Genomic DNA, 19,738 nt, shown 5'->3' on the forward strand with positions numbered 1-19,738 from the left:
CAGACAGGGGTGCCCCCTGTCCCCTATACTCTTTCTGCAAAAGGCTCCATAGCCAAAACAAAGTATCAGGAAAAATGTAGAAATTAGATATATAGCATCTAAAAGTGCTGAACATAAAGTAGGCCTATATGCGGATGATCTGATATTTACTCTAACCGATCCCCAAAATTCATTCAAAACATTGATAGGAGAATTAGATAGATTCTACGAAATATCCTATTTCAAAATAAACCCCGAAAAATCAAAATTCATGGCAATTAATATGAATGAGATAGAAATCTCCAAATTTAGTTTTGAAGACAACTGTATTGAATACCTTGGTATAATCACTGAACCATATCTACACAAAATCGTCATAACTAATCTGGACAAAATTTCAAAAACAATCGAATCAGATCTTGCTTATTTCTCCAAATTTGATTTATCTCTGTTTGGCAGAGTGATGACGATCAAAACATTTATCCTACCTAAATTGCTTTATGTCTTTAGGACACTTCCCATCAACATCCCTTTCCAAACGTTACAGAGATTGCAAAAACTGATGAATTCTTTTGTTTGGTGCAATAAGAGGGCTAGAATCTCATCTGACATTCTTTGTAAACACAAGCTTAATAGAGGAATGGGTCTGCCCAATCTTCAAGCCTACTATCATGCCTCACTCATTAAGTTGAGCAGATCCTGGTTTTATGAGGATAATATTCCAGCTTGGGTAGCCTTGGAGAACGAAGAAGGTTACATGGGTTAATGCCAAAGATTCTTTCTTTAGACACATAATACATAAACCCAAAATTTGCTCGTCCCACCCTATCTTCAATGCCACCTTTAAGGCATGGAAACAACTGCTCAAGCCGACCAGACTTGAACTTAACAAAGCTGAACAATTAAAAAAGGTTCCATTATCTTTTGTGTCAAAAATTTATAATATCCCACTTCTGCCCGGTTGGTCAGAAAAAGGATTAAAAATAGTGGGTGATTTGTTTACGAGCTCAGGGATTATGTTATATAGTGAGTTAAGACAAAAATTTGCTTTGGCTTACAGTGATCTAATACCCTTCCTTGTGTTTAAGGAACATATCAAAAAAATTAATAAATAACCATACAGTAAATTACAAATTAAGCCTGCTACTGGATAATATCCGTAATGACTCAATGTGGAGTCTGAACAACTTATACAAAACGTTTAATAAAGATACTGTTGCCAATAAAAATCAATATACGAGAAGGTGGGAAAATGAATTACATCTTAATTACTCTGTGGAACAATGGGACGTCGCTACAAAATACACTTATTCTAATATTTCTGCCACTTTGCAAGAGTCTTATTTCAAAATACTATGCAGGTGGTATTACACACCTACAAGACTCGCTCACAAATAACACTCCCCGCTATGTTGGAGGGAATGTGGTCAAAAGGGTAATTTATACCATCTGTTCTGGAGTTGCCCTAAGGTTAAAGCCCTTTGGCTGGAGGCAACAAAGCACATCAACGCATTTGAAAAAGATTTCGCTATCACTCCACAAAGAACCCTGCTTTCCTTGGATATGGAGGATGTTTCGCCCACCACAAGGTATATCATTATTCATATTTTTCTAGTAATAAAAAACGAGATTGCTTTTTGGTGGAAAAAACAAACCTCACCTAAGTTTGCTGACATCTTAGAAAAAATCCACACCCACAATAACAGAGTGGAGATTTGCTGTTAACAATAACAGAATAAACAAATATTCTAAAAAGTGGAAAGTGTGGAATGAGCAGTTCCAAACTGGTTAAACCTCCTAAATCTTTTGATAAAGTAATAGAATAGAATTGAAACCAATTACTTCTTTCTAAGGACGTTATCTCTCTCCCTAACATGAAAAAAATGTTTGTATAAAACTTATATGTAGTTTTAATTTGCTTTTGACCAACAGGTCTGTTTTGAAAAGTTTTGTAATGGTTTTCTAAGTTCTGTCCTCTCTTTTCCTTTCCCCATATCCAACCTTCCCTCCCTGCTCCCCCCCTTCCCCTTATCTTTCCACCCAATTAAAATTTTTAAAACCCTAATAAAACTATTTGAAAAACAAAACAGCTGTCAAAAACAAAGATAAGGAGAAACACCAATTATTGCATGAAAAATACACCAGTAGGCATTTACAGCACCCATTGTAAGTTCTCACATTCCCTTATACACAGAATTTCTTAAGAAAAAAAAAGAAAAGTGGGCTCAACTATACCAAAGGTACATACAATTGCTGTAGCACACATTTTTTCATTTACCCCACAAAAACAGTTTGGATCAAAGACAGACTCCGAGATGTGCATTGACATTGAAACTTTTACTGAGCTGCTGAATCAGCGTTCAGTTACAAATAGAAAATGTAGGAATTAATTGAAGGCACATAGTCTAAATAAAACTGTATACATATATATATTACAAACTTATAAATATGCGTAGAAGACCTGCGTGTGTCAGGACACAAAATCAGTAGCACACACAAGTCATAATAACTTAATTGTAAAACGTGAGCGATCACAGGCACCGACGTGATCTCACGGGGTACACATAAAGAGATTGTGACAGAATGGAGGGGACAGCAGCTCCTCTTGGCCCCTTTTACTGCCAAAGAGCCATGCACTTAAAATTCCAGAGAAATGTTTTGCAGAGTCCCTCTCCTGACAGGTAAAAGGGGGATAAATACCTGAGATAAAAATCGGCATTTAATGAACAAAGACACACAACATAATAGCAGTCGAGCGGTGGTGCACACTAATCTGGTGTACATAGCAAGGCACTGGTTGAGAGACATTGCATATTATTATTTGCTATAGTGGTAGTCATAATAAGGTAATGCTTTTATACACGGTTCCAATCATGGAATAACCAGGAGTCATGCTTCAATCTTTGGCTGACAAGTGGGTGCCTGAAGAAAGGGTGGGACAAGTCTGTTAATCAAGACCCATGGCCAGATTTTCACGTGTCTCGGGAGAATAGAGTGTTAACAATTTAGATATGGCAGGGCAGGAAATTGGCCTATAAAGAAAAAAAGCACTCCAGGATCTTGTGAAGGCAGCGAGCCAAAAATGTCTGCACCTCCAACACTGACCAATGTGTCACCACTGGTGGTGTGAATGCAAGCTGCAACAGGGCAGGGAAAGCATCTGCATTTGGATAGAGCAATAGTTTTGTTCTTCCCTATATGACAGAATGTTAATGATTTCACTATAGCTGAGGACAAGAAAGATTAGTCCCCAACCTCCTATTTACCAATACATTCAATAACTTAATATCCAGTCATAACCCAAAAGAAAACTAAACACATGACTTGATTAGTTGACCAGATTTGTTCCATTTCACCAATACAAGTTGGGTTCATCTATTCCTAAGTAAGATTTCAACAGCAAAGAGCACATGATGTGGGCAAAAACCAAAGATGCCACGGATTTGATTATTCCTTGCAAGCAGTAGAGGTAATGAACGTGTACTGAATGAATCTAGCCATTATTAGGGGTCTTTCTGTTTGCATCGTCGACACGGAGTGCTGTACAGCTGTTGACGAGAAGTGCTGCAGATGTCCCTTTTAACATTTTTGATAGAGCAGTCAAAAGGAGAAGTGCACTGGAAAGGAAACCGGAAAAACACACAGTCCCTTAAAATGTGAGGAAAATAAGAAAAATATTTGTCTTTGGCATAAAACTTAAAACAATGTCTGCCTCTGTCTGACAAACTGTACCCAGCCTGAGACATACAGTTATGGACATAAATATTTATATACAAACATACCCTGAGCAGAGACCCAGGCCCCATCGATCCACAGGGAGGAGGTCTTGGGGCAGCAAATAGTGCAAAGATTAGCAAGGGTTAAAATAACGATTAAAAGATCAGTCTTTTCCCACCCCTTCTCCATGTACTGATCACGCATGCTATTGCTCTGCAAAAGGCTCGTTTAGCCAGCAGTGTATAAAGCTCGGCAGAGGAGACAATAAAGTGCTGTGCGCTCATGAACACAGAAGAACCTATGTACACGGGAACATGTATCCCAAAGCCTATCCTAAGCTGCTCAAACAAATGAGCAGGGAAACACACAGTGTTGTGCTCCTGGTGGGAGTTCTGCATCGTTCAAGTCCCACAAAACTGGGACAAACTGAAGGTTACAGCACCTGATGTGTCAGCCAGTTAGTAAGAAAGGGTCTTGTTAGTTTCTATGTTGGGATGTTAGAATAAACATCTGCATGACACTTGGTCCTCTGAGAATGGGGAATAGTGTACTGCTTGGTTTGGCCTATGAGACTTCAGATATGTTTTTATATTTTTGAAATCTAGTATAATGGCTTCTCCAGCAAACCGCATCAGACTGCTGGAGCAGAGCTGCTGGTCTGATATCACTGGGAAAACTTTAGTTGTCAGTCAGTACCCCAGAAGTTGCTCTGTTCCCCTCCATACTGGATGACACTCTGGCGGTCTACAGGTGATGGATCGTTTGCTTTTTGAAGCATCTCCTCTATGATCTCTTTGACATTAACCGACTCGTTGAGGAAAAAGTCACTAGACAGGTTGCTCCCTAGAGTTTCTGGGTAAGGATACCCATGCAATCCATGCGTGGTTGGCAGTGGAGGACTACAAGTCAAGTCCAAAAGGTCAAGTTGTGGAAAAGGTGCTTGCTGAAACATAGGTAAAGAAAAGTCCAAAGGAAGGGATGAAGAGGGCAGAAGGGGCATAGACTGACGAAGAGCGTTCTGACGGGATTCCTCATGCTTGCGTTTTACACTCATATCCATTTGCTTGAGTTCCTCTTGGACCTTATACACACACAGCTCTGGAATTTTTATGCCTGCATGGTGGATAAAGAAAGAAAAAACACAATTATGTTGACATTCATACACTGGATGTATTGTAGGTACTTGGTGTCAGCTACTTACCCACTTGCTTGTGTTTGTCCTTCGTTTTTAAACGCACAATCTGTAGGTAGCTACTGCTTGTTATGTCAGAAATCACAGACGCCATCCGACTCCAAACTCTCAGCAAAGAGCCGCACAACATGTAATAATGTCGAAGACGTAGACCTTGTATACACTCCTTTCCTTGTTGCACTGTTTTACAATTGCCATTCCTACATATTGAAATAAATAAAGCCCTTAAACAAAATATATTAACAATATTTGCTTGTCATAAACTTCTATTGGAAGGGAAAAAATACTAAGACTAAGATGTCTGCCTAAGCAATCACAGGTGTAATGGTGAGAGACTAAGAATTGTCCAGCTGGAAGGGAGTAGTGTCCATCAGATTATCTGGAATATAAAATAAAAAAAAAATATGTAGCTTGGATTTCGTGGGTGCAGAGCAGGATACTCCATGGCATGCACCGGAAATGTTGAGGTCACAGTTCTTCCATGGCAGGACCGCTTGGGGCCTGTTATTGGCTGCAGCGATCACGTGAGTAGAACAGTGCATCATCAGAAAAACATTGATGGAGCGCTGTTCTGGACACCGGGCACTCCTATCTGTCCCGAGAAATCATTGCCAGCATGGAGCATCCAGCTCCACAGGTGTGCCAGTACATTTTGGGATTTTCACCGATTCCAAGCTTTTAGTTAAGTTTTCGTTTCATTTAGCCTGGACAACCAGGGCCGTAGAGTCGGATTTGTGGAGTCGGAATCCATTTTGGTGAAGTTGGGGTCAGTATAAAATGGACTGACTCCTAAAATATATAATAAATTGGTTACAATAGTACAATGCAGGATGTGCTTTGTTTTCATAAGAACTTGGGAAAGTCATAAAGGCTCCTATAAATGCTTGTTCCTGATCTGAGTATCTGGGCTTTTAGGCGAGATGAATCTGTGCTGCACTTTATGCACATGCTCAGTAGCGAGACTTAGCTTTGAAGTCGGACTCAGAGGTTGGGCTTAATGACTCCACAGCCTGGTGGACAGCACCATTTTTTTATTTTTAAAACCACTTTTCTGCACTCCCCTTACGATATAGACTCGGAACAAAGACAAATTATCTTACCACATGGTATGGGAGCAGTTGCTTAAAGAAAATTCATACTGACGATCCCAATGCTCCTGAGCTTCCAGTGCAGATACCTGCAAGATATTAAAATTAAAGGTTTGTATCACATCAATCTCAGACTTTGAAAACATAACATTATGCCCGCATCACTTGCTTTTACATTTTGGTGCGGCACAGACCAGCATTGCACTAAAGACCAGGTAATACCTTGTTATGCCCAGCACCAAGCAGATTCTGGGATTCAAACAAATGATTCACTTGTTCTGCATTAGAACTATCACTATATCAGTTTTGGCTGAACTTTTTTTAAAGGTCTTAACTATTAAAAGGAATGTAAAGGGTGGGCCATTTAACTAGATACATCAGGGTGGGCAATGTATATGGATACACCTAAATAAAATGGGAATGGTTGGTGATATCAGCTTCCTGTTTGTGGAACCTTAGTATATGGGAGGGGGAAAACTTTACAAGATGGGTGGTAACCATGGCGGCCCTTTTGAAGTCGGTCATTTTGGATCCAACTTTATAATTGGCCCACCCTGTATTTCTTTTGTATTAACACCTTAATGACCACAAGTAAAAATTAAAACAGCTGTCGTTAAGGAGCCTCATTCCTTATCGCTGTTTTAAAACGGAAACACTGACATATGTGCAAGAATGTGATCCAGCCTTATTCTGAAAGCAATCAAAAAATGTTATGTGCCCCAAAATGTTACCAATAAAAACCCTTCTTTATCTTTCTTTATCTCACAGAAAACCAGCCCCCATCCAGGTCCGCCATCTGTCACTGGAAATTATAGTGGTTCCTACGTGACTGGTGAAAGATTCTGGAAAAGTGACATGGCTCTCCCCCAAATAAAATACAGTGAAATCTGCACTCCCACACCCCCCTTCCTTCTGAGCCCCACTGTGCCTAAACCAGTTAGCGGCCACATGTTTAGCATTACTGTAACAAGCAACACAAGCTGGACACAATGTATGGGAACACTGCACTGTATGGGGGCACAATGTATGAGCACTAAACTGGCAGATTTGCAATTCTCCAGAAAAAAAGCCTGGCGCGGATTTAAAAAATAGTCACTGCAGTCATAGATAAATTCATTGAGCGGTGGAGTTTTCTACAATGGGGTCACTTTTGGGGTTATTCTGCTGTTCTGGCACCTTCAGGGCTCTGCAAACTTCACCTGCAAACTATTTTAAGGCTCTAAAAGCCAAATAGCATAGCCCTGCTGTGTGGTGAAACAGATTCTGACGACATATGAGGCACCACCGCATTGAGGAGAAACTGCGTAATAAATTGGGGGTTTAGTTTCACCTATCAACTACTGTGTAAGGGACAAATTTGCAACACATAAAAAAATTCATTTTTACCACTAAAATGTTTAATTTGAATGTCCCAATGACATAAAATTCTGAGACGCACATGTGTGTTAAAAAAAAATTCACTACGGAGGGCGTGGCTATGTAGCTGAAGAGAGAGGACGCATGTTGGGAAAGCTCCCAAGAATCCTGCCTTTATCCTGCAACCAGGACCTTATCACTGCGGCATACCTGGCAGTATCAGGACCCCCACGGGAGGACGTGGAGCAGCTCTGGGGAGCTAATGGCCGGGAAGGCAGGGACGGGCGGTGGGGCCTGCACGAGGTGGCGGCCATCTTAGACGCGCGCTCTGTCAGTGAGAGCTGCGGCGTCAGCCCCTACCGCTGCAGTGTCAGCCCCTACCGCTGCAGCGCTACCCAGGCAGTGAACACACATACTGAGGACTTGAGGGGACGCGCGGTGAGTGCCCTGGAAGACTGGGGCCCACACTCTCCCCCCATTGATAAACTCACTATACCCGTTGGCGCCATTACTGTGGGAGCCTCTGGACTCCCTCCACTGCTGCTGTCTCTGTGGGTCCCCCCTTCCCCCCCCTGGCCACAAGAAACCCTAATGACTCAGCACCAGACACCGCCCTCACAATTTAACGTGGCCCCTCTGTGTGGGAGCTATTGCTGGGCCATAATCATCTAATAGCCCTGCTGTGTTTATCATCTGAAGTGGGAAATCCCCGGAGTATATACCTCTAGTTATCTTGCTGTGCCATATTGCCATTGATCATGATTCGTTCTAAGGGGTCAGGAGCAGCAGAAAAATTAAAAGTTTGCCAGAACTGATCCCTCTGAAAGTGCACAGTCCCTTAGAAATAATCCCTCAAGTTCAGCGTAAAAACCGTCCCTCTGGGGGGTGAGGAGGAGTCTGAGCAGGAAGAACTGACCCTCAAACAGGCGTCCGAACAGTTGATGCAGGCCATCTCCTTAACTAGGACATCCCTGACTGAGAAAATAGAGGACGTATACACGGAGGTGGGATGACTTCGGCAAGATATGCAAACCATGAGGGGGCGCATTACGGAAGTGGAGACAAGAGTGTCCCAGGTAGAAGAAACCATCACACTTATGTAGGCCAAGTTAACAAAAGAGGCAGGGTCTGTGAACGCCTGGAGGCAAAAAGCGGATGACCTGGAGAACAGAATGCGTCGGAATAATATCAGTGTCATTGGTCTACTGGGACGCTCAGAAGGTCAACATCCTGAGCAATTTTTGGAGGGCTGGCTCAAGGCATCTTTGGGTTATGAATTCTCTCCAGTGTTCACCGTCGAAAGGGCTCATAGGGTTCCTACAAAACCCCTTTCTCCGGGAGCCCTACCTAGACCTTTCCTGGCACGTCTCCTAAACTGTAAAGACAGAGACACAATTATGCATCTTGCACGGCAAAAAAGTGCTATCAAGTTCAACAATGCCGTGATAACGATTTTCCCGGATTTCTCCATGGAATTTCAGAAACAGGGAGCACAATTCATCGAAATCAAGAAGCGGCTCAGGTAAAGGAACGATATATATTCAATGGTCTATCCGGCCCGGCTTCGGGTTGTCTACGGGGGCTCCTCCGTGTTTTTTACGGATCCAGCGGAGGCAGCTGAGTGGCTGCGGTCCCATAAGGGATCCCCTGCAAAGGAATCCTAATGTACTTACTGCTAACCTAAATTCTTTTACGAATGGTCTAATTAGGGCTTTCTCGGCAGGTATCCAGTTTACCAACAATACCGGACACTGTGTTTAGTGATGGTATCCCCTTGTTTGCCTTTTGATAGGAGCGTGAGACTTTGCTCCAATAATGTTTGGTTCTTACTTTGTTTTCTCTTTTACAATGGTTCTGATTGTTATTTAGGTAGAAGTCGCAGCCAACAGCAATCTCAATTTATATGCGGTATCCCTAAATTTTACTCGGGTAATACTATAAGCGATATATATGAGTAAACATGGGGTCTGAGAAGATATGTATGACATGGAACGTAAAAGGTATAAAAAACCCTCGGAAAAAGATCAAGGTTTTCTCGCAGATCAGACATTATCGTCCTCACATTGTGGCCTTGGTGGAGACGCACCTGACCAGGGATACAGCTCGGTGCGTGCAGAAACCTTAGGTACAATGGTCTGTCCATGCATTTCACACTAGTTATTCGAGAGGGGTTTCACTGGTGGTACATAGAGATGGGAGGATGGGAAGCCAAGGAGACCCGAGGGATCCTGAGGGTCGCTTTGTTTTTGTACATGCCTTGAAAAATACCAGGAAATATGTAATCCTATGTGTTTATAACCCCCCCGCCCCCCGGCCAATACGTCCATTCTTCAAAAATCAATGAGCTTTGCCCTAAATTATCCAGACGAGGACGTTATCTGTATGGGAGACTTCAATATGGTCATGAACACCTGCCTTGATAAATTGAGATTGGATGGGGGAACGTCTGGAGGAGCCTCTTCACCGACTGCAACCCAGCTGTCACTATTTATGGGGGGTAGCGAGTGGCTAGATTTATGGAGGATATGTCACCCTGAGTTAATGGAGTATACCTGTCACTCATCCACTAAGCATTCTCTATCGCACATAGACTATATATTCGGATCCAGTGGTCTGGCGATGTGGGTGGACAATATAGAACATGGCAGTAGGGGATCTCAGACCATAGTCCGGTCATTCTTAAACTTAAATATGGGCAATTAAATAACAGGATGGTCTGGAAGTTGAACCCTTTTCGGTTGATATTGATGGTGTCTCCAGATAGAACGATCGATCAGTTGCATTGTTTCATCTCGTCCCACCCAGAACCTCAAGATATCAATTTATTTTGGGTTGCCCTTAAGGCATATCTGAGAGGCTGTTTGTCCTCCACGATCTCTTAAGGCCCAGTTACACTAAACAATGCACCAACGATCCCGATAACGATAAGACCTTGTCAGGATCGCTGGTGCATCGCTACATGATCGCTGGTGAGCTGCCAAACAGGCAGCTTCACCAGCGATCAGCACCAGCGAGGACGCTGGTCTCTAAGGTAAATACCGGGTTACTAAGTGGCGCGCGTCACTTAGTTACCTGATGTGCACCTTAGAAACCTGCGTGCTCGTGCCAGGAGCTGCAAGCACGCAGCTTTCTAAGGTACACATCGGGTAACAAAGTGATGCGCGCCGCTTAGTAACCCGATATTAACCTTGTTACCAGCTCTCAGCGCCTGCTTAGAGTGCTGGGAGCGTTGCTGATCGTTGGCTCCCGCTGCCACACGCAGCGATGCGCGCTGGCCAGAGGGAGAGCAACGATCAAAAAACAGCCGTGCACGATCAGCGATACGCGGCGGGGGGCCGGTCGCTGATCCCCATCACACACAGCGATCTCGCTGGGGAGATCGCTGTGATGTCACAAAATCAGCGATCTCGCTAGCGAGATTGCTGTGTGTGACGGGGCCTTTATATCAAGAGGGTAACCACAAGGGAGGATGATGAGGTGGAGCGATGATTGAAAGATTTAGAGGCTACATACATATCTAACCAAACTAACGGCAATAGGGTTGAGTGGTTGGCTGCTCAGAGGTTATATGCTCAGCATAAGGACACTTAAGTTTAAGCATAAACTATTCTTTACCCGTCAATCTTATTTTGAGCTGGGAAACCAGGCAAGCAAATTCTTGGCCTATTTGGTACGCCAACACAACATCTCCAACACAATATTACAGATTCGTAGGTCGGATGATTTATTATGATTTATTGGTGTCTTCAACCAAGGAGATACTCGGCTGTTTTTATGATTTTTACAGGTCACTATATGAATCTAAAAGTGACTCTGATAATTTGGGGTGTTTAGACTATTTGTCAGATGTGACATTCCCTACATTAGATCCTGAACAGCGAGCCCTTAGGGACGCTGAGTTCACTGCGGAGGAGATAGAAAATGCCATGACGGACATGGCCTCCAGGAAGGCCCCTGGACCAGACGGATTCGCTATTGAATTGTACAGGAAATACCGGGATATATTAACGCCACTTCCGGTAAAGGTATTTCGGGGAATTTGGGAAGGGAAATCTATGCCTGAATCCTTTTACCAGGCTAATATAGTGCTTAGGAAGGAGGGGAAGGACCCTTTGGAATGTGGATCCTAACGCCCCATCTCGTTAGCAAATGTGGACTATAAAACTTTCACTAAGATTCTAGCTACCAGACTGAATTCAATTATATTGAACCTTATACAGTTGTGGCCAAAAGTATTGACACCCCTGCAATTCTGTCGGATAATACTCAGTTTCTTCCTGCAAAATGATTGCAAACACAAATTCTTTGGTATTATCTTCATTTAATTTGTCTTAAATGAAAAAACACAAAAAGAATTGTCCTAAAGCCAAATTGGATATAATTCCACACCAAACATAAAAAAGAGGGTGGACAAAAGTATTGGCACTGTTCGAAAAATCACCTGTAATTTACTTGTGGCACCTAACAGGTGTTGGCAATAACTAAATCACACATGCAGCCAGTTGACATGGATTAAAGTTGACTCAACCTCTGTCCTGTGTCCTTGTGTGTACCACATTGAGCATGGAGAAAAGAAAGACGACCAAAGAACTGTCTGAGGACTTGAGAAACCAAATTGTGAGGAAGCATGAGCAATCTCAAGGCTACAAGTCCATCTCCAAAGACCTGAATGTTCTGTGTCTACCGTGCTCAGTGTCATCAAGAAGTTTAAAGCCCATGGCACTGTGGCTAACCTCCCTAGATGTGGATGGAAAAGAAAAATTGACAAGAGATTTCAACGCAAGATTGTGCAGATGTTGGATAAAGAACCTCGACTAACATCCAAACAAGTTCAAGCTGCCCTGCAGTCCGAGGGTACAACAGTGTCAACCCGTACTATCCGTCGGCGTCTGAAGGAAAAGGGACTGTATGGTAGGAGACCCAGGAAGACCCCACTTCTTACCCCGAGACATAAAAAAGCCAGGCTGGAGCTTGCCAAAACTTACCTGAAAAAGCCTAAAACGTTTTGGAAGAATGTTCTCTGGCCAGATGAGACAAAAGTAGAGCTTTTTGGGCAAAGGCAAAAAAAGGCATTCAAAGAAAAGAACACGGTCCCTACAGTCAAACATGGCGGAGGTTCCCTGATGTTTTGGGGTTGCTTTGCTGCCTCTGGCACTGGACTGCTTGACCGTGTGCATGGCATTATGAAGTCTGAAGACTACCAACAAATTTTGCAGCATAATGTAGGGCCCAGTGTGAGAAAGCTGGGTCTCCCTCAGAGGTCATGGGTCTTCCAGCAGAACAATGACCCAAAACACACTTCAAAAAGCACTAGAAAATGGTTTGAGAGAAAGCACTGGAGACTTCTAAGGTGGCCAGCAATGAGTCCAGACCTGAATCCCATAGAACACCTGTGGAGAGATCTAAAAAATGGCAGTTTGGAGAAGGCACCCATCAAATATCAGGGACCTGGAGCAGTTTGCCAAAGAAGAATGGTCTAAAATTCCTGCAGAGCATTGTAAGAAACTCATTGATGGTTACCGGAAGCGGTTGGTTGCAGTTATTTTGGCTAAAGGTTGTGCAACCAAGTATTAGGCTGAGGGTGCCAATACTTTTGTCTGGCCCATTTTTGGAGTTTTGTGTGAAATGATCAATGTTTTGCTTTTTGCTTCATTCTTGTGTTTTTTCATTTAAGACAAATTAAATGAAGATAATAATACCAAATAATTTGTGTTTGCAATCATTTTCAGGAAGAAACTGAGTATTATCTGACAGAATTGCAGGGGTGTCAATACTTTTGGCCACAACTGTACATCCTGATCAAACAGGCTTTATGCCTGGTAAGAACACTTCCATTAACATCACACGAGTCCAGTCAATAGTCCAATACGGCTCCCTAGTGCTTGCAAAGATATGGCTTTGGTGATAAATTTATAAAATGGGTCAAAATACTATATATGAAGCCCAAAGCCCGTATTATTGTAAATAATTCCATATCTGAGTCTTTTTCCTTCTATGACGGAATCACTGATTGGGTGGATCAAGGAAATGCTGTAGATATAGTATATCTTGACTTCAGAAAAGCATTTGACAAAGTCTCTCATACAATCCTTATTGAAAAAATGACTAAGTATGGAATGGACAAGGCAACTGTTAGGTGGATTCATAACTGGCTTAATGATTGGACCCAAAGAGTGGTCGTAAATGGCTGCACATCCAGTTGGAAGAATGTCTCAAGTGGGGTACCACAGGGCTCTGTCCTGGGTCCTGTATTGTTCAACATCTTTATCAACGATTTAGATGAAGGAATTGAGGGTAAACTGATTAAATTTGCTGATGACACAAAGCTAGGAGGGATAGCTAATACTAGAGAAGAGAGAGAGGATTCAAAAAGATATAAATAAACTGGAGAAGTGGGCAGCAACTAACAGAATGGTTTTTAACAGGGAGAAATGCAAAGTACTACATCTGGGCAATAAAAATGAAAAAAAGCATATACAAAATGGGAGGAATGGGGCTAAGTGACAGCACATGTGAAAAAGACTTGGGTATACTAATAGATCACAGACTGAATATGAGTCAACAGTGTGATGCAGCAGCAAAAAAGGCAAATGCAATTCTAGGATGTATTAACAGAAGCATACAGTCTAGATCACGTGAAGTCATTATTTCCCTCTACTCCTCTTTGGTCAGACCTCATCTGGAATATTGTGTCCAGTTTTGGGCACCACATTTTAAAAAAGACATCAACAAACTGGAGCAAGTTCAGAAAAGAGCGACCAGAATGGTGACCGGTCTGCAAACCCTGTCTTATGAGGAAAGGTTGCAGGATTTGGGAATGTTTAGTTTGCAAAAGAGAAGACTGAGAGGAGACTTAATAGCTGTCTACAAATATCTAAAGGGCTGTCACATTTTAGAAGGATCAACTTTATTCTCATTTGCACAAGGAAAGACTAGAAGCAATGGGATGAAACTGACTGGGAGGAGACACAGATTAGATATTAGAAAAAACTTTTTGACAGTTAGAGTGATCAATGAGTGGAACAAGCTGCCACGAGAAGTGGTGAGTTCTCCTTCAATGGAAGTCTTCAAACAGAGGCTGGACAGACATCTGACTGGGATGATTTAGCGAATCCTGCTTTGATCAGGGGGTTGGACCAGATGGCCCAGGAGGTCCCTTCCAACTCTACGATTCTATGATTCTATAGAGGGACTCGTCAAGGGTGCCCCCTTTCCCTGGCCCTCTTTGCCCTTGAGATTGAGGCACTGGCAATACGTATTAGGTCTTCCCCTGGCATTAGGGGTATAGATATAGCGGGTCGGGTAGATACCATTGGTCTATATGCTGACGATATGGTGATATTTATGAATGAAGCGGAGGAAACTCTGCCGTAAGTAATTGCCACTATAAATAGATTCAGTAAATATTCAGGTTTATATATAAATTGGGAGAAGTCCACCCTGTTACCCCTTTCCCATGCCCCGATGCCCCAGCTGGAGGCTCTCTCCTCGCTGTCTATTGAATCTAGCTTTAAATATTTGGGTATCTACATATCTCATAATAGTGTGCTTGACTCAACTTAATATTCACCCACTGTTGGAACTAGTTAAAGTTAAATTTGCAACTTGAAGCAAACTTGCGCTGTCTGTGGCCGGACGCATTAACCTGATTAAAATGATATTACTTCCCAAGCTTAGCTACTCCCTTCTGCATAGTGCCGTAGTGGTACCCAAATCCTTCTTTGTAAATCTCAACTAACAGATCACATCTTTTATATGGGGGAAAACTAGGCCCAAACTTAAACTGTCCACCCTACAGAGACCTAAAAAGGGAGGTGGGGTAGCGTTACCAGATCTTTTCCTATACTACTTGGCTGGGCAGGCTAAAGCTATAAGTAAATGGATGCCGGGTAATCACCTGCTTCATGCTGCTCGAACTGATTGCCCACTGGGTTTCCTTCAGTTAGAGAGGACTAATGTCCCTTGTCTATTACCCTTGCTCCGACTGGCGCGATTAGCATGGAGGCAAATTAAGAAAGTGATTGGATTTAAAGATTTTATAGCTGAAATGCCCCTGAGGAATAATGATTACTTCCCGGAATTACTGAATCACCCATCCACTGATTTTTGGATTCAACATAATGTCTCCTCGATGGGAGACTTGTATGACAAGGGGACCTTAATGTCTTTTGAGCAATTACAGGCTAGGCATGATATCCCGAGATCCCAATTTTTCCGCTATTTACAGCAGAGATCGGCTCTTCAATCATTCAGGAGATGTAGGCCGTACTATTTCATCTCTACCTCTGATAGGAATCCTTATTTCGCAAGGTCCCCAGGGTCTTATCTCCTCTTTATATACTGTACGAACATGCTGTCAGTGGGAACGGAATCTGCTATGAGCTCTATTAAAGAGAAGTGGGAAAGACTCATCCCTAATACGCAGGGAGAGGAGTGGGAGGAGATCCTGGAGACTCCGGTCGGAGTATCCAGGGCTGTGGAGTCGGAGTCGCTGCTCATTTTGGTGGAGTCGGAGTTGGAGTCGGTATAAAATGGATAGACTCCGACTCCTAAAATATATAATAAATTGGGTACAGTAGTTCAACGCAGAATATGCTGAATATTTTTTGATAGGAATTTGGGAAAGTTATGAAATGTCCTATAAATGACTGTTCTATTCCTGATCTAAGGCTACATTCACACACAGCATTTTTCCTGCGTTTTTTGAGGATACGTTTTTCACTTGCAAAAGCAGATCAGCTTTTTAAAAAAAACGCATCACCTGAAAGGTTTCTGAGCTCATAGATAATGTTTTCAATAGCAAAAGCAGATTAGAAATCTGCTCTATCTATATATCCATATCTGTCTATCCATATCATATCTGTACCAAAAAGAATGAAAGCCGGATAGCACAAAGACTAACACTCCTTTTTTTAGCACCAGTCAGGTACACCTCATAGCTGCCCAAAAGGACGCCCAGGACAGGCATTGCTCGTCTTCAGTAACACATCAACATCAATTGATAGTTGGAATAAATAGACTGCATTCACCACATCTTCTTAAGGTGCAGGCTTTATGTTCAAGTGTAGGGGTGTGAAGTGTGAGGTTCTGCAGCAGCTGAGGTGTGCAGTATGAAATTCTGCAGAACAGTGAGATTCTGCCCCCCCCCCCCCCCAGGTTTGATCCTGGCTACGCCCATAGTGTGAACGTAGCCTGAGGATCTAGGCTTTATCTTAGCCGAGATAAGTCAGTGTGTGTGTGTGTGTGTGTGTGTGTGTGTGTGTGTGTGTGTGTGTGTGTGTGTGTGTGTGTGTGTGTGTGTGTATATATATATATATATATATATATATATATATATATATATACACACACACACATACACACACACACACAGTACAGACCAAAGGTTTGGACACACCTTCTCAATCAAAGCGTTTTCTTTATTTTCATGACTATGAAAATTGTAGATTCACTCTGAAGGCATCAAAACTATGAATTAACACATGTGGAATTATATAATTAACAAAAAAGTGTGAAACAACTGAAAATACTGTATGTCTTATATTCTAGGTTCTTCAAAGTAGCCACCTTTTGCTTTGATTACGGCTTTGCACACTCTTGGCATTCTCTTGATGAGCTTCAAGAGGTTGTCACCGGAAATGGTTTTCACTTCACAGGTGTGCCCTGTCAGGTTTAATAAGTGGGATTTCTTGCCTTATAAATGGGGTTGGGACCATCAGTTGTGTTGTGCAGAAGTCTGGTGGATACACAGCTAATAGTCCTACTGAATAGACTGTTAGAATTTGTATTATGGCAAGAAAAAAGCAGCTAAGCAAAGAAAAACGAGTGGCCATCATTACTTTAAGAAATGAAGGTGAGTCAGTCCGAAAAATTGGGAAAACTTTGAAAGTGTCCCCAAGTGCAGTGGCAAAAACCATCAAGCGCTACTAAGAAACTGGCTCACATGAGGACCGCCAAAGGAAAGGAAGACCAAGAGTCACCTCTGCTGCGGAGGAGGAGTTCATCCGAGTCACCAGCCTCAGAAATCGCAGGTTAACAGCAGCTCATATTAGAGACCAGGTCAATACCACACAGAGTTCTAGCAGCAGACACATCTCTACAACAACTGTTAAGAGGAGACTTTGTGTAGCAGGCCTTCATGGGTAAAATAGCTGCTAGGAAACCACTGCTAAGGACAGGCAACAAGCAGAAGAGACTTGTTTGGGCTAAAGAACACAAGGAATGGACATTAGACCAGTGGAAAGCTGTGCTTTGGTCTGATGAGTCCAAATTTGAGATCTTTGGTTCCAACCACTGTGTCTTTGTGCGACGCAGAAAAGGTGAACGGATGGACTCTACGTGCCTGGTTCCCACCGTGAAGCATGCAGGAGGAGGTGTGATGGTGTGGGGGTGCTTTGCTGGTGACACTGTTGGGGATTTATTCAAAATTGAAGGCATACTGAACCAGCATGGCTACCACAGCATCTTGCAGCGGCATGCTATTCCATCCGGTTTGTGTTTAGTTGGACCATCATTTATTTTTCAACAGGACAATGACCCCAAAAACACCTCCAGGCTGTGTAAGGGCTATTTGACCAAGAAGGAGAGTGATGGGGTGCTACTCCAGATGACCTGGCCTCCACAGTCACCAGACCTGAACCCTATCGAGATGGTTTGGGGTGAGCTGGACCGCAGAGTGAAGGCAAAAGGGCCAACAAGTGCTAAGCATCTCTGGGAACTCCTTCAAGACTGTTGGAAGACCATTTTCGGTGACTACCTCTTGAAGCTCATCAAGAGAATGCCAAGAGTGTGCAAAGCAGTAATCAAAGCAAAAGGTGGCTACTTTGAAGAACCTAGAATATAAGACATATTTTCAGTTGTTTCACACTTTAATTATATAATTCCACATGTGGTAATTCATAGTTTTGATGCCTTCAGAATGAATCTACAATTTTCATAGTTATGAAAATAAAGAAAACTCTTTGAATGAGAAGGTGTGTCCAAACTTTGGTCTGTACCGTGTACATGTATACAGTGTATTACATATTTACAATTTATTACAGTATTTTGTGTTCTAAAGTTGTATTCGAATAAATAGATATTATGTTCTATCTAAATATCTTGATTATTGGATCATAAAAATGATTAAATGTCTGATGTTCACATTGTACTACAATAAATTTTTCACTTAAATATAAGCAATATATGTGGGAGTCGGAGTCGAGGAGTCGGAGTTGGAGTCGGTGTAAGGGAAATTGAGGAGTCGGAGTCGCAGGTTTGGCTTACCGACTCCACAGCCCTGGGAGTATCACCATCTATTAATAACAGAATGATACGGTTATATATAATAAATCAATCATACTTCACTCCGATGCGACTTTTTAGGATGGGTCGATTTCAACCATCAGAATGTCTGCGATGTCACTCACCAGATGCGGATTTTGTTCACATAATATGGCAATGTCCCACTATTCTACATTACTGGAAGGAGGTGACATCACTCTTGTCATCCCTGATGCAGGTCCCTGTTCCTCTTGAACCACTGGTCTGCTTGTTTGGGGTATGGGATGAGGAGATTTGGGGTCACTATGTCGGGATCTTTCTGCGCGAGAAACTGTTTATGGCACGGAAGGTATTGGCACTACGGTGGATGGGAGGTTCATTTCCCTCTCTTTGAATGTGGATTGACCTGGTAAACTCGATTGTTCCATACGAGTACAGGTTATATCAGGGATGCCCGGGTAAATTTGAAAAGATTTGGGAGAGGTGAAATTCCTCTAACCTTACTTTGCAAGGTTGAGACATCACATGTGAGATAATATGATATAAGATACTAGGCTGTGCAGTAGTAAATACCAGTTGATGTAGTTTAGGAATTTATAATTAGTCTTATTATCTGAGTAATATGATAAAGGCTTGTGAGATTTGACTGATATACATGCTTCACAATGTATAGCCAGCTGTTCTTTCTGTACACTTGGAGGGTTATGTGTGTATTTTTATTATCATAAGCCAATATGTATGTTATCATCTTTAATAAATGAATTAAAAAAAAAACAATTAAATACACTCCTAGAAAAATATTACGGTGGTTAATACCTGTTAATGGCTACCTGAAAAGATGGTAACAAATCACACCCCTAGGTGAATTCCTTAGGCAGTGAAGTTTCCAATATGGAGTCATAGGTAGGGGTTTCTGCTGATCAGGCAGCTCAGGGCTCAGCTAATGGCGCCCACAATCTGCGTTCTGAAAGCCAAGTAGCGCCCATTCCCATCCGATCCCTGCCATGTGCGCAAACTGTAGTATATAACTACATATGGGGTACTGCCACGTTCAGTGGGCCAGAATAAAAAGTTCAGAAACACTTCAGGGTGGCCCCATTTTCTATATACTGACTTTCTTTAGTAATACATCTTCTATTATTTT

The 19,738-nt window shown here is 42.4% G+C and overlaps 1 protein-coding gene across 1 annotated transcript in view; it reads right to left on the reverse strand.

The window, feature by feature from the left end:
- Positions 1 to 2,297: 2,297 nt before the first annotated feature.
- Positions 2,298 to 19,738, reverse strand: part of SBNO2 (strawberry notch homolog 2) — a 161,058-nt gene continuing 143,617 nt past the window's right edge. The window contains exons 30-32 of the mRNA XM_073547184.1: positions 5,989 to 6,065; positions 4,898 to 5,088; positions 2,298 to 4,809 (exon numbers count right to left, since the gene is read on the reverse strand). Of these exons, the coding sequence (XP_073403285.1) occupies positions 4,382 to 4,809; positions 4,898 to 5,088; positions 5,989 to 6,065 (696 nt within the window). The 3' untranslated portion in view covers positions 2,298 to 4,381. The remainder of the gene's footprint in view (positions 4,810 to 4,897; positions 5,089 to 5,988; positions 6,066 to 19,738) is intronic.

This window comes from Dendrobates tinctorius, unplaced genomic scaffold (assembly GCF_039654945.1).
Source record: "Dendrobates tinctorius isolate UK_male_01 unplaced genomic scaffold, ASM3965494v1 ptg000011l, whole genome shotgun sequence".
NCBI lineage: Eukaryota > Metazoa > Chordata > Amphibia > Anura > Dendrobatidae > Dendrobates > Dendrobates tinctorius.